Genomic DNA, 16537 nt, shown 5'->3' on the forward strand with positions numbered 1-16537 from the left:
TAATATTTTTAATTTGAGCAACAGTATCTCTTATTTCCATAAGATCTATTGTTATTTACCCTTGCAAATTCCTTATGCTCTTCAAGGGTCGTCTTCATGTCCTTTTTATCAAGCCATGACACTGATGTTTGAATATACTTCCTTGGATAATTGTTCCAAGTTCTGTGTTTCCTCTGGCTTTTAACTTGGACATTTGGATTATCTATATCTCCTGGTTTCTTCATATGCTTTATAATTTTTTTTTTTTTTTTTTGGCCTCTTGGCATTTGCTTATCCTGATAGGGTTCTTTTAGGATATGCAGGAATATCTGAACATTTACCTATAATTTGGCAGAGCTACAGCTTGGTGGAGTGCACTTTCCCTGACCTACCAGCAGATGGCACTCTGGAGCCACCTTTTACCCTCAAGCCAGTTCTCCCCCAACTTCATCTGTGCACTGGGTAGGAGTCCAAGCCTTGCAGAAGTCCAATAGGTGCACCAATTTTCCATGTGCACTGGTGATTGCCAGCCTTGTGGTTGGGAACTGTGCCCTGTGCAATTTGGCAGGCAGTCTGCTCCAGGACACAGTGGTTCCATCCATTCCCAGCACTGTGGGTGGAGTACTCAGGCTGCAGAGCTACACATCTCACCTTCCAACTCAAATGCCACACAGTCCCTCTCTGCCATGTGCTCATGATTTCTTGGGAATGGGGAAGGGCTCTTGGCACTTCCGCGTGGTGCCCTTGCCTCTATGCTGTGCACACCGCAGGCTTCCATGGAGGAAGAGAAAATGCCATCACAAGCCCGCCGAATCCCAAATTCCCTCAAGGAAGCTCTTGGCCATGGGTCTGTGAAGGGTCATCTCCCCAGCCAACTGCAAAGATGGAAAGCTGCCCCCTTCCACACTGTCTACTGCAACTGCCAGTCCTTGGCACAAGGGCTCTTGGCTGTGGGTCTGTGAAGGCTTATAACCCAAGCCAAGTGCTGAGGAGGGTGTCTGGGGCATGGAAGTCTGCTACCCTCCGCACTTGTCAGCCAGCTCCAACTGCCTGATCCCCGGCAGTGTTCTGGGCCACTCACTCACTGGTGTTACATGCAGTCTTTCGGGTTCTCCAAGTACACGCTCAGTATAGGTGTAGAAGTCCCTGCCCAGCCAGTGGATCTGTGGAACTGCTGTTCTGGAGCACTTTCTGTCCTTTATCTAGTGTTTTTCACAGAGGTGAATTTTGCTCTGTCTCTCCTAATCCACCATCTTTCTAGAAGCCTGTACAGTATTTTAAATTTGGATATGTTTTTAATAAAAGCTATATTGACATGTAATGAGTTTATTATTTAGAAACACTAGTATCTTAAAAACGTCAATTTCTAACGTGGTAAATATCAATATAAGCCACATAAAGTCTTTGGGGTCCTCCACAATATAAAGTGAAAATGAATCCTGAAGTCACAAAGTTTGAGAATTTCAGCCCTAGGAAAACCTAACTTACTAAAAGGGACCCCCAAAAAACAAAACAAAACAAAACAAAAAACCCCAGAAAGCCTGAATAGCCATGTCTAATTAAAAAACATGAATCCATCATATAAAACCTTACCACAAAGATAACTATATGTCTAGGTGGTTTCACTGGTGAATTTTTTTTTCTAATTATTAAAAGAAAAAGTAATTTACATGGAGAAAAGCAGAGGTGTTGTAAGATATAAGGCAAATACCTGGACCTATACCTGCTTTGGTTTCTGTTGACATTCTGGAAAGCTATGTACAGTTCTGTTGTGGACACTGTGGTTTAACCCCCTGTGTGCATAATGTAGCAGCCATGCAATTTGAAAAACTGACTCCAGGTTTAGAGTTAGGCCCTGTTTGTTGGAGCCAATCACGGTAATCCTATTTCTCTTGGCAGTGAATGAGGCCAGAGAGACAAGGATCTTGCATGTCAAATCTTTTATTAATGAGATGCAAGGAGAAATTTACTGAGGCTTCTGGGAAATTTTCCCCTTCAAAAGAGGCAATGGAAAGTGGTTTTACCCTTTCTGGATGATGCTGTGTATACAATGAAGTCCAGAACAACAGATATCTGTCTGACTCCAGTCTGAAAAGGAAGTCAGCACACTTAAGACAGGTGAAGTTGGGAAAATTACATATACACAAAGCTAGAGAAACAAGAAAAAAAAAAAACAATCCTGAAAGCTGAGTCTCTTTCATTTTGTAGTGAGACACTTTCCTCACTGTTTCGTAAAATTTGAATTGGGATATCTTTCTTGCAACTGTTAAGCATCCAAAGTAAATTATTAGTCAAACTCATTATTTAAATTATCTTTCAAGTTGCAGTTATACAAAAGGAGTCATTTCCCTAGTTTATAAGCTAGACAGATCTGCATTTTGTCTAAAGAAAGGTGCACTTTACTTTAGATACTTGTGCTACACTGTGGGGTTCCCTTTGGGATTTTTGTGGCAGATTGCATTATTAATTGGTACAAAACTGAGAAGTGGTGGGCGCTGTGTGAGTGGGCCCTTAACAGGGTTACAAGCATAATGAGACACTGTGTGGTATCTGCTTAAGGTCAGTGCTGTCCTGGGATGCTGACTTTACAACGAAGACAGGTCAAGAGTATCTACTTCATGATGGACACTGGAGATACAGTGTATTTTTATAAAGACCAGTTGTTTATGTAGCCATACAATATCCTTAGGAGCAAAAAGGAACCTTGGACTAAAGGATGACTTTCCACTTTTCAGCAGAGTTTTCTGAGCACTGAAACTGAATGGCTCTTGAGAGTCTTCCAGACAAGATAGATTCATCTCTAGCCACTTCTATTTATAGCTTAAGAAAATACAAAGCAATCCGGGGATTCTTGTCACTTAAAGGGCAACAAATTATATTTTTCCTAGTTATTAAGTTTAATTTTGTTTTGTTTAGTTGTTTTTAGGAAGCACCTATGGAAGAAAAAAAGATAAACTATATCTTTTGAATAATAAGAGGCCACCATTCAGTTTTGCCCTTATTTTAGAAGGTGCCGCTTTTTGCCCTACCCCAGGGGAAAAGGCACCTACATAGTGAGATTCATGGTCTACAAGTTTAGCAAAACAGCTTTGGATCCTTTAGGAGGAAAACTAAGTAAACTACACTTTAATTATAACAAAAAGATTTTGTGGGACTCAAATTTCATGTCATTCTCTGGCCCTTTGAATATCTGGCTCTAAGATTAAGGCAGTTCACTTACACAGAGAATTCCTTTCTTTGAAGAAATGATTCATTTAACCAACATGTTTCCTGTCACTATAGAGAAATACTGTCCTTTAATATTAAATCCCATGATACCTGCAGTCATATCACTGTGATCATAACAGGAAAATAGTAAATTGTTTGGGACTCTGGTGCAGATGGCAAATAATCTGCATCCTCCTAGTTCTGATGGTTATTAAGTAATAGATAAAATGACTCAACGGCTTAATACGTGATTTAAATCAAGAGAGCATGTTCTATTCTCACTGTAAGTCAGCTCACATTTTCTTTAAACATAATATGTGAAGTCACTGGATTAGCAGACACCCCAAGTATACTAAACAAGTTAGCATGTCCGATTTGATGACCATAATCCAAATGTTCTTCCATTTTCTGTAATGTAAATCAGCGTGAAATTGAACACATGCACATTTTTATCATCCTACATGTTCTATCTAATATTATATCAGTAATATGTTACATTAAGATCACTCAGATAATATAAAGAACTAGCTTTCTACTAAGAAAAGTGTGAAAAATTCCCCTTTTAAATGACATATGAACACTTCTGATCTATTAGTTGAGTCACACGTTTATAGACCAAAGCTTCTGTTTAAGATGATTACTTCAGAACCAATAATGCACTTAAAAATATGCCACACAGAATTTAGTATGGTACACTTAAATTTTTCTTGACAATAATGGACAGAAGGCAAAATGAAAAAATTTTTATTTCCTCAGTGTTTTGTTTTAACCACTGTTAATACTGTGTTTTTGATGCAATATATTTGCAAAAAAAAAAAAATCTCAACTTTTATTTTCCATTTTAAACAACTACAATATTTACAAGCTGTTTAGAATAAAATACTCTCAGACACACACACACTCACAGACCCGCTCGAGTACATATATCCTTATCTCTGGTTTATAACTGAAAGCTGGTAGAGACAATGAAGTTTTCAGAGCCCATGATCAGAAAAGGTAAACTTTTCCTTCCTCACACCTACCTTCCTATAGTCATTTTTAATATTTCTCCTTCCATTTCCTCATACAGAGCTCACTGCCAGTCTTGTATAACGTTAAGGTAATCAGTTTTTACAATTTATTTTTACTTAACTATAAGCTTTTAAAACGCATAAGCAGACATGATTTTTCCCCATTTCTATTATTTTGGTTGTAGAATCAAGTTTCTTGAAAAAAAAAAAAAAAAAAATCTTGTACAACCAACCACAAGTACACTAAACCCAAGAGCCACTGGAGCAGCAACTCATTCTCTATTACTCTGTTTTAAATTCCAGGGTATCAAACCTCATCTGTGTAAACAATGCCAAGGAATTCATTCTCACCACCGTGTTTGGTAACTTTTGTTCCTTCTCACTTGGCTCCACTGAATCATAATTGTCAGGTACAGAGCTGAGGCATAAAAAAAACAGGTATGACCCTATATAATAGGTATAAAAGTCTTAGAACAAAGCTGTCATATAGCCCTGTGGTGATGATCATCTCTGGTTCCCCCAAAGAATGTTATGCTGCTTCCATAAAATGGCAGATAATGTTAAGTTCAGCTCACCAAGCTACCCAAATTCAGTGACTTACTAGATAATACAGAAAAATGGTTATCACACAAATTCTTGGCAGATGACTCTGGTTAGGTGATTCAAAGCATGAAATATACTTGTTTCAAGCAAAATTAATACTCTACTCATATCCTACCAGATGTACTTATACAATCAATTTCTGTCCAATCAGTTCTTTCCTAAATATGTAGCAAGTTTAGAATGAGAAGTTCTGGGTACATATCAACCAGAATTCTTTTTTTTAAAAGAGAAAAAAAGAAAAGAGAGACTGGTTCTTCAACACTTATAAAAAAAAGCTATACATCTCAAACATAATAATACAATTTATGCTGCCTAAATACATGATCGTATCTAGTTTTCCTCTTTCTCCAGATCAAATCCCTATTTCTATATAAGACTAAACCAGAAAGTTTGAAGTCTCATGACCTACTAGTAAATTAAGTCAAGTTCCATGTAACCATCTTAGCCGTGATTGAAATGATTTTCTCCAGTCATCTTGGAATTAAAGGAAAGACTCTAGAATAAAAAATGGTATCTTTTATACCTTATCTGAACAATGTGTCATTACCAAAGTAAAAAATTAACTGGGTCTCTGTTCAGATGAAGTAATTTTTTTCTGATTACATTACAAAATAATAAAGAATGGGGATGAACAGTGAAGACTTAAAAAAAATAAAAAACCAGTAAGGGCTTTGTCCATACTCAAGAAAAAGTAATTAAAATAAATACAAAAGTAATCAACAATCTGTGGTTTAGTAGCTAGCAAACATAGACTAGAAGAATTCTCACATAAAATTACTATGCTATCTTTTCCTCAAGCCACAGATTTATTTAGGAGGAAATATGCTTGAAAATGAGCTAAGAAGAAAAGACAGTTTTTGACTATGGGAAAACCATAAGCTTGAAAGTCCCAGTTATGGTGGAATGACTCAATGCAGTGATCTACCAGGTGAAAATTTCTAAGCAGAGGCAGAGGGATGCTGCTTAGAAGCAAAGTGGTATTTGCTAAGGTTAAGTTACTCTTACTCAGATGTGAGGCTTTTAAAGATACTTTGACATGAGGTGGAAAAATAAACCAAATAAAGAGAAAAAATACATCCTTTTCAGTAAGCTATGGTTTCCTACATAAAACCTTGCATTTTCATTGCCTGGTATTTGGTATAAAGAATGATTTTCCACTAACAATAAAATATTGTCTGACTACTTCTGTTTCAAGGATTAGTGAATTCTCAGCTATGCTTGAAACACTTTTAAAAATACTGCAAATCAAATGGAATTCTATCTTCCAATAATGGAAATCCAAAAAAGGCAGATCACTGATTAAGTTAGTTCACTAACTTCCTGAAAAGTAACCTCCTCTTACCTTAAAAAATATACAGCCTCACCACCTACGTTCCCAAGTCTGCAAATATCAACATTTAGCAAAAATTCAACATTTAAAGTTTATATAAAATATTGAAAATGGTATAAAAGAGTACTTACACCAAATCATAAGCTGAGAGATTAGCCAAAAGCTTAATTTGGAGTTATAAAATGTTTTTTTGTGTATGTCACTGAATGAGAGGAAAAAAAGAAAAAAAAGTAATTTATAACTCATTCCAGGATTGTCCTCAAAAGGGGGAAGACCTCATAATGAAACAAGAACAAAACAAAAACATATCAAAATTGCAACTCTATTTTAAGGAAATAAGCTAGTGTTTCAATTACTCACTTTTAATTTCAAATTATGGGACTCTAAAAGTCTTGGCAATTATGAACTAAATTGAAAACTCTGAAATGCAAAATACATAAAAGATATTAATGTAAGCTGCAGTCTTGTACACTAATGAAAACAGAAAAAAAGGTTAAGCAGAGAATCACTATTCTCAAAAGAAAAAAAAAGAAATGTATGATCAATTTAATTAATGAAAATGTGTATATTGCTAGGTGGAATACTTAAGATCAAATTATTCTTCAGACATGATATCCTCTGGTGAAATTAGAAGTGCTATGGTTTTTAAAAAGACCATCAGTTTTAGACTTAACAATAGGAACGGTGCTTCTGTTAGGGTTCCTAATTCACAAACTCACTTATACTGTTAAAGGACTATATGACAACAAAATCCTACTTGTTTTGAAAAATTGCCCACTAATTGCTACCCAAAATAAAAAAATATGTTACATATAAAATCTAGCCAGCCATGCACTGAGATATGACTTTGCCAAGTATGCGATGTGTTTAATTTTTTGGTTGTTTTTGCTAGGACTAAAAATAATTCTAGCCCTTGTGATTGAAACTGAAACTGAAATTCAGATTTTTTAATTCTTTGTGGGGAAATGAATTATCTTCCATCTAAGACTGAAAAGGTTCCACTTACTACTCATCTAGGCAATGACCACAAAGGAATCACAATTATTCAGAAAGGGAACAAGCAGCAGGGAGGATAATTCCTTTGAGAAATTTCAAAAAATATATATAGAAAGATCATATATTCAGTTTCAAATAAAAAAAATTCATCTTTAATGGACATATTATAGATTTGCCAATTTGAGGCAAATACAGATTTAATATAATGACTGTCAGGAAAATACATTTCTAAATGGTCAATTTAGAAAGGGTACCTTTGTACAAAGGTTCAGTAAGTCATTTGTCAAACATGCAGTTTTTAAGCAGTAAATTTTTGCAAAGTGTGAAGTCTATGGAAAAGTCACCATGAGGCGCCCTGGTTATTGAACCACCTCAAATCTCCAAAACCTTTTAGAAAAAGAGAAAAAAATAGGTTTAAGAATGGCAATGTAATAAGATACTGTATATTAGCTCTTTACTTAGTTTTCATTCCTCTACTGTAATGTTATGCTAGACTGTGAGGATGATGTCAGCATTAGTAGGAAAAACAGCTTCTCTCTTGGTACCTTTCAAAATATACTTCAAACCTGTGCTATCCAATAAATAGCCACTACCCACATGTGGCTCCTGAGTTCTTGAAATATGGCTGGTGCCAAAAGTTGAAATAGTAATATTTTGGATATACTGTGTTAAATGATACATATTATTAAAATTAAGCCCACCTGCTTCTTTTTAAGTTTCTATTCAGGGGTGGGTGGGTTGTAGAATGATGGCTGCTTCTAAATGCTCAGATAAGAGAGATGTACAATCTTCTTTGGAGTTTCAAAAAAGAACATTCTCTTAGGGAATTTTTAAAATGCAAAAAGTTGCAAATTAAATCTAAATTGCAGCTCCCACCTAATCCAATTGTAAATCTGAGTTACATATTTTCCTGAATCCACACATTTAAAAAAACCAATAACATTTAAGTTATGAGACAAAAAATATAAATATTTCAAATTTCAGATACACATTATAATGTACAGGAAATAAAATTCAAGTAATAGAAAAGACAAGAGGAGGAAAATAACAGGTGACATTATTGAAGAGGGATATTATAATAATAACCGCACCATTTGGATAACTATGTCTGGAAAAAATTTTACTTAATTAACTCAACTGCAAGTAGATAACTTCAAGACCTAAGTCTCTTAAAGTAAGTGGCAATCCTTTCTTTAAATTCCTGGGACATTTATCTTCTCCTTCTTTGAAAAGCAAAAGTATTTTTTCCTAGTAGAGCTTGCCCCAGTGGAGAGGAGCAAAGCACCTGGGGTAAAAGCTCTTGTCTGTGCTGGAGCTCACCTGAAATGCGGACACAGTAGCTGGCAGTAGTGTTCACACGAACAATTCACTGACTATTGGCTCTCGGAAATGTCAACAATGAGGCTAAGCTATATATATCTTGAGATTTAGTATTCATTTTTAAGAAAACATCCAATTTACCGGCATGAAGTATAGACTACTAACAGAAAAAAGAGCAGCATAGGTCCTGCTACCTAGATTTATAAGGAAAGGGGTTAATCCCAAAGGCAATTTAAATAATGGTATTTTATTTTTTATATATAAATAAATGTTCTGAGCAATCTCAGACTTTAGTGCATTATAGTAAAAAATTAGTGCAGTTTTTTTTTCATTGAAGTTTTTAGCGCTCAAGGAATAAGATAAATCTATGTCTGTTCATAGTCTCTTTCACTGTACATTAAACTTTTATACTGCTATATGTCAAACTGAAGGTTTGCATACTGGTCTGCTTTTAAAAATTAAGGTAAATGGATTTCAAGTTCTATGACAAAACATGGCAACTATTTTTGGCAAAGAAATTAGAAAAACATGAGATCATAGTTCAGAAATGAAGAGCTGTTGATTTAAAGCATAGGAAAAAACTTTTTTCAAGGATGTATTTTAACAGAACTTTATCCTTCGTGCAAAATGTTTCCTTGGCAGCTAACTTAAAAAAATATTTCAGCTTTATTTGGAGATGGAGACAGTAGCAGGAGTCTGGGCGAAGGGCGCTTAACCAAGACCACTCTATTTTCAAGTTTCTCCCATATAGGATTAAGGTGAATATCTGCAGGCATCTTCTGCTCTCTCCTCTCTTTTTCCAATGTCTTGGCATTGAGAGGGAAAAGAAATGTAGTTCTACAACACGGGGTCACACTTCAGCCCCAAGTTCTAGTACCCCAGTTTCAATTATAGTCACGTATTTGTCATCAATCTGGACCAGAAGTACTGCCTTATCGATGTGGGATCTAGTACCTGGATCTCTGCTGCAAGGCACCCAACGGTGAATCACCTAATGATTCAGAATAAAACAAGACGTTATTGAACTCACAGATTTTGAGATCTCATTTAGGATTAGAAGTAGCAACAAGGATGCATGATTTGAAGGCTGACTGGTATCAATTCAAAGAATATTTTTAGGTCAAACTCACCTAGTTTATTTAGCATAAACTAAATCCTGTTGGAAATTTTGCAGAAAACCTAGATAACAGAACGAGCAATTGATGGGAGAGGGGCTTCTCTTCTAAAGTCTAAATAAACTTATACCATACAAGTAGAGCAGGATACAATTTGACATTCATTCTAATGGTCTGATTTCAGAATAAAGTCATCATTTTTACAAGAACATAATACTAAAATACAGAAAATTATATATTTTATATATGGTTTTATTTTCCTTGCAAAAGTCCTAGTTTTATTCAGTAATTAGGTATTAGAAAAGTACACAGAGTGAACATGTTAAAAAAAAAAGAAGTGTTTTTCCTGTATAAATACCCAAGATTCTACTAGATAATGGGAAGTAGGGGTGGGGAAGGGAAATTTTGCTTACGTTGATTCTAAAAGGATTTCTTCAAGAAAAAATGTATTTGCTGGTGACATCTAATAAAAAATGACCTTCCATGGTTACTTCCATTGTTATCTTAGGGTAACTCTTCTCTCATGGCTTTCCATGTTGTACTAATACTAATTAAGGGGTACATCTCTGAGTGTCAGACATTTCTGAAGGGCTCAGGGCAGGGCTGTTAGAACTTTCTGAGATGACAGAAATGTTCTCCTCTGTCGGATATGGTGGCCACATGTGGCTAAGTGAGTCTAAGAAACTGAATTCGGACTTTTAGTTAACTTTCATTTAAATTGCTACATATGGCTAATGTCTACCACATCAAACAGCACAGATTTAGGGACTCAAATCTAGTGCTTCTCTAATTTCTATAACTGATCAAGAGGCAATCATCTATGCATGTCACCTCAATACAACATGAAACTTGGCAATTTATTTACATGTTTTCTGCAAGATGAAGCACTTGACAACTTATGAGAACTTAATCACCCTCCCAGGTAGGCTAAACAAAAAAACAAAGTGAAATCAAGGATTATTCCCAATTTTGGTGTCAATAAAAGTAACAGTGCTTAATGGTTCTTCCTTTAATAACGGGTGTCAACTGGGCATCATTACCTTCTAGACAGGGGTAATGTGCATCATGATAAAGTAAAATGGACTAGCAATTAGCGAGGATGAGTATTTTTGTAACGTGATGAATCTTTAAGCAATAAAAAAAGATATTTAGCTTAGCGATAACAAAACTAAGGCTACAGCGCTTTAACTGAAAACAAACAAAAACATCAGACCTTTTTTTAACAGAGAAGGCCAAGATCAAAGCTGATAAAATGTTGTTTGAGAATTGAGCATCAGTGTATATAAATCACCTAAAATCATGCACAGAAGTCAGACTTTTCCAAAAAGTCAAAGAACCAGTTAGCTTCATAAGAGGACTTACATGGCCTTCCATGCCTTCCTGAGGACTCCAGTCCTTCCAACTGTTTCTCCCAGCTTTTAACCGAATTCCCTCATCTGGCCACTGCAGCTCTTTCCTTTTTGAGAGGTTAATACCATCCAAAATTTGACTGGGATCCACAATCTATATTGTAAATAAATATGGATCATTTCCAATTCATTTTTCCCTTGATAATGAAAAATTAAGTAATTACAAACAATTTCTTTGTGATTACTTCACAGGGCTCTTCATGTTTCAAGTTCTCCACTGTTTGTAATGGAATAAAAAAAAACAATCCAAAAAGCCACCTCCCAAATTCCTTTTAGCCTTCTGGTAAGACCTTATTACAATGGCCACATGACGATGCCAGAATAGGGAGCAAATACCACCAAGGCAAAAACTGCTTACTTTCAGTTTTTAAGCTGGCAGAAACTTTTTTCCCTCAACACTCAAAAATGTTCTAGTCTTCAGACTAGGTAACATAAGTTGTATTTTCACAAGAATCCTTTACTCAGCAGACAGAAGAAATGAAAATAAATGTAATAGGAACAGTGTAAGAAATCTGGGCTTACTCACTTGAACTCTGTAAATCACTTCTCCCTTTTTGGCATGTGAATTATTGGCAGGACTTAAGTTGTTGCCTGGCTGCACATCAATGGCACTACTCTGACCTCCATCTGTCCCAAGAAACCCCACGAGAGCATGATGCTTGCAGGCTGGGATACTTTGGCTGGAGCTGCTGGAAGAAGGCAGGCCATGCTGTACACAGGCCATGCCACTCTGACTGCAGGGTTCCATCTGATTGACCATAGAGAGGCGGGACTGAATGGAAGATGGTAAGTTTCTGAGCGATATCTGACTGGTGGAAGAGCGCCGACAAGGCACAAATCCCGTAGTGGACATCCGGAGAGAAGAATGCCGGCTATTATAGCAGTAGGAGGATTGGCTGGCTACAGAGGCCCGAGCAGGGGACTGTCTGACCAGGCTTGACTGTACAGAGTGAGAGCTGTGGCTAGTGCCTAGAGAAGGAGAAACAACAACAGCACTCACTCAAAGTGGAGTGATTCAAGATACAATTCTTTTGTTTTCTAGTTTCTAAGACTTTATCTCTTAAGCAATTTCAAGGCAAATTCATGGGACTTGGTATTTATATCTAAAACTCTTAAAAGCTGTCAAAAGTAATAAATATCTGAGACCTGTTTCCCTGTGTGGATTTTATAATTTAGTATTTATTCGCTGAAGCTTTTCAAAATTCATAGTCTAGGGGCATAAGAAAGAAACAAATAATTCACAGCAAATATCAGGATTTAAGGTTGGGATAAATTCTAAAATATCTTTAGCAGAAATATTTCAGAATAAAAAGAATACCTCTTTAATGCATTAGGAATGAAACATCTCATGGAAATGAGTCAGAAATCTTTATTAAGCGCCTACTCGGCCACTGCTGTGGCTAGCCCTAACTACTCTTTCTTAAACTAGTGTTTCTGCCATTTCAATCTATTCCAATGGCCAGCTACACTGCCAATAGAGATAGACAGAGTAATATCACATCCTAATTTTCATACACTTTAAGAAATTACTATCAAATACAAATTGTCAATAATACTGAATAGTTGGGTTTTGTGTGTCATTTTTCCAGTGGCTTGTCTTTTTTTCTGACTCATAAGAGTAATGTGAAGATTATTAGAAAATAATCATTAGGTAGATTGAAAACAGTTACATGTTTTAAAGTTTAAAAGGCTAATTAATATAACAGTACATTTAAAGAAGCCTACTGAGTTTTAATTTTTACTCAAAAGTAAAAAAAAAAGAACATTCAAAATGTTTATCACACAACTATTTAGAGACTTAACAATTCCAATGCCAATGGGTTTTTTTTTTTCCAATTCAAATAAATTTCTTAAAACTTTATATGACCCATGCAATGCAGTAGGGAAAGGATAGTGTTGGATCGATTGGACAGCCATATGGAAATAGATGAAACTTGAGACCTACAACATACTAGGGAGCTTAGAGATCTCATATAAAAGGTAAATTAGCAGGGAAGAACATCTTCATGGCCTTGGGATGGGGAAAATTCTCTTAAATAGGATAAATAAAGTACTAATCACATTTTCTTTTTCACAACTAAAGGCTTTTATTGGGAATTAAAATGAAGAATTTCTCATCGAAAGAAAGCAAGCCACTCCTCACATACAGAGTGAAAAGTCAAGAGACAGAATGGGAAGAGATACTTGTGGTTCAGAAAACACAGAAAAAAGATACCTGTGATTCAGAGCTTGAATCTGGAATATACAAATATAAATCAGTAAGAAAAAGATAACCCAATGGAAAAATGGGCAAGAGACTTAAATAGGTACTTCAGAAACAGGAACAGCTGATAAATTCACTTAAAAACTTCTAATCTCAGGTACCAGAGCAATTAAAATTAAAACAATGAAATTAAAGACCACCCCTCCTCGTGCCCAGGGAGTAGAGGTGGGAACTGATAATGTTCAAAGCTGGGTGAAAAAGGTTGATAGGATGGGAATTCTACCTATGACTGGTAAGAGTACCAACTAGTAAAAAAAAAAGTTCTAGAAAGATTTCAGGCACTATGTATCAAGATTCTTAAACATGCTCATAACCTTTGACCTAGTGATTCCATTTTAAAGTCTCCGGCTAAGAAAATAATAATTACAAAGATGTATGTACAAAAATCATCACATTATGGCAGAAGAAACCAAATAATTGTCCAATAGGAGAGATGTAAATAGAGTATATTAATCAAATAGTAGTCATCAAACTGATATTTTCAAAGAATCTTTAATATTTTGAGCTAAAATGTTTGTCAAATATCAAGTAAAAATTAGAGCAGTGTATGTAAATACAAATATATATTTATGTATATATATCAAACTATTCATATAACCAAATGGGAAAATGTCCACCCTCACTGGGAACCAAACAAACTATTCTACTTTTATTATACTAACTGGACCCTGCAGCTAAGAGATTAATACTGTACACATAATTTTATTTCATATTACCTAGTGTTGGAGGAGAAGATGTGACAGGCGGATGGAGTCCTGCTCCTTGACCTGGATTTCCAGTGCTTCCTTGGGACACATTGCTGTGGGGATCATTGGCAGTTGTTACATTGTTACTAGTACAGGAAGTCCCACCTCCAGTATCAGAATCTTCAATATTGCCACCACTGTTACACCCAGCTCCACAACCTTTCCTTAACCTAGGAGCAAACAGAGAAGAAAGCATTAGTCCTAAGGTTACTTCAAGATAGGTATTTTGTTCTTTTTCCATATACCGAACTGTTCTTGCTTCTAATGTTCACCTTTGAAAGTCATTATGGTGCCATCAATATTAGGAAAAAAAAAATTGTCATGTTTTTAAAGAATGGCCTAAGAACTCCCTTATATTCACTGCCATAATTCTTTCCAATCTAATTACGTTATGCACTCTGTCATCTTTCTTACACCTTAAGAACTGCACGTAACACAGGTGTACCATTAAGATCAAAAATTAAAACAGAATTCTTGCCAGTGTCTGTTCAGTGACCCTGAAGTATGCAACTGCCTGCATACCTAACTTACACAGTTGCTGTACCACACTTGGAAAAAGCTGCTGCAATCACTTTTCCTCTTTACTATTTAAAAAAAATTGTAATGTAGGGTAACTGACTTACAGGTTTGCTCACGACTGTCCCAGTTTGGCACTGAAGTCCTGAATCTCAGGAAACCCCTAGGCAAACCAGGGCAGGTGGGAACCCTGTCTCTATGCCACTTCTCTTATGGGGAAATAATGTAACCTCTTTAAGGTAATTCCAGGACAACAGACATGTTTTGCAAAGAAAAAAATTTTGAGGACTACCTGAATTTATGTTCTTCCTTTAGTTTGGATAGGGACTGATATTAAAATGGTGGAACTTTACCCTTTAAGCAATCGGTATTCCTAGAATTTAAAGTACCTATTTGAGAGTTTCTGCTATAAAGACCAGATTCTGTTTTTCTTAAACTCTGATAACATTCCATCTTTTCTCAGCTCTCTTGCTTTCTATTTTAAGAATCTGAAGAACTTTCAGGAAATTCAAACAAGCTTCAAAATTTTTCTTGCCATCTACCAAATTATGATGTTTCTGCCTTATGCATCATTTATTAGACAAAAGACAGAGAAAAAATCATGTGCACAGTTAAAGACAATATATGTTTGTGATTTGGGTGATGAATGAATTGTTAGAAAGGTATTGTATAACCAGGGTTTCTACATGTACAGAGTGCTCCCCCTATTGCTGGAACACAATGATAAAACAGAAGAAAGTAATCAACTTGTGTAAGTTTCTTTTGTGTTTCTCTTATTTTGCCCTGTTTGTTGGCTCATGTAGTCCAGCAGCAGTAATATGTTGCAAAAGGAAGTTAAAAAAAATTACCGAATACTAGAGCAATGGATCTTAACCAGAGTTGTGTATTAGATTTATCTAATAATATTTTGAAGATAAAAATACTCAGCTTCTATTTCCTGAAATTCAGGTAATAGTTTTATATCATGCCATTTGGATTTTTCAAAAATTTAGATTTTTTTTTCTAAAAGCTTCCCAGGTAATGCCAATGACACTGTCTAGGTTCAGTGGGTCAGAATACAACACAACTGAAAAATGTAACTCCATGGCTCACTCACCTGTGCCAGGTTGACACTATGAAGTTTCTGATATTTCCCAAGCTGATAGGCCCCCCAAGAATGTCCTTAAGCTGTTCATGGCTGTCAGAGTAAGAAGTTGTCAGGGGTGAGACAAAGATTGGGTAGCCAATAGGTTGATCACAAGATGAGTTTATCATGTTTCTCAAAGCTTGCTTTGCATTTTGGATGCTGCCTCTCTCTGGGTTACGGTTACGTAGAAAAACAAGCTCTTGCTGTTGTCCTGCCCAAAGACCTCGGACACATTCCTTATTCACCTGAAAACCAAAACACATGGGAGTCAGGTTAGGTTAAAGAGTCAAGAATAAAATTCATATAAACAGAAGAGCAGAACTCGAAGGGATACAAAAGACATTATGGTAACCATCTGTGAACAGCGGGAGACAAATATAAGTGAGTCACATCTAGGAAACTGATAGGAGTTCATCAATTTCCTTTGTCATTAGCAGAGCAGATTGTTAAATAATAAGCACCTACAGGGTTCTTTTCCCTAGTGTCTTGTAAAATTACCAAGTAAAATGTTGCAGTCCATTTAGTTTCTCAAGTTGGAAAAGCACTGAATTTTGTAATTGGGCTAAAAAGATATTTTTTTAGAAATGAGGTGACATATTAAGAGTTGAAAGGATTTCTGACATTTGGAGGTTGAGTGACGTAGGTAAAAAGTAAATCATCATCAACTATGCAAATGAAAATTAAAAAATAAAAGCCTCCTAAAGTGTTAGATGTTTAAAAAATAAACAAGGAAAAGTTAGAGTGAACCACTTACAGTTGCTACTGATTGCTATTAAGATGCTGCCCAGATCTCACATATAATGGACAAACTTGTCATATGATGGATAAAAGACTACAAAAATGTTAATGGCACATTAGAAAATTTCAGGACAGAACACATTACAGACAAAATAAGTAAAATCAAGTGCTCATAAACA

The 16537-nt window shown here is 35.7% G+C and overlaps 1 protein-coding gene across 12 annotated transcripts in view; it reads right to left on the bottom strand.

Annotated features, from left to right (window-relative positions):
- Positions 1-3914: 3914 nt before the first annotated feature.
- Positions 3915-16537, bottom strand: part of PCNX1 (pecanex 1) — a 206691-nt gene continuing 194068 nt past the window's right edge. For 9 of the 12 annotated variants that reach the window (XM_037832388.1, XM_037832395.1, XM_037832397.1 and 6 more), the window contains 5 exons: positions 15591-15865; positions 13949-14148; positions 11496-11938; positions 10923-11063; positions 3915-9436 (listed from right to left, as the gene is read on the bottom strand). In XM_037832388.1, coding sequence (XP_037688316.1) covers positions 9296-9436; positions 10923-11063; positions 11496-11938; positions 13949-14148; positions 15591-15865 — 1200 coding nt within the window. In that variant the 3' untranslated portion in view covers positions 3915-9295. The remainder of the gene's footprint in view (positions 9437-10922; positions 11064-11495; positions 11939-13948; positions 14149-15590; positions 15866-16537) is intronic. The other 3 variants (XM_037832389.1, XM_037832394.1, XM_037832391.1) reach the window with 3 other exon arrangements.

Source organism: Choloepus didactylus, chromosome 4 (assembly GCF_015220235.1).
Source record: "Choloepus didactylus isolate mChoDid1 chromosome 4, mChoDid1.pri, whole genome shotgun sequence".
NCBI lineage: Eukaryota > Metazoa > Chordata > Mammalia > Pilosa > Megalonychidae > Choloepus > Choloepus didactylus.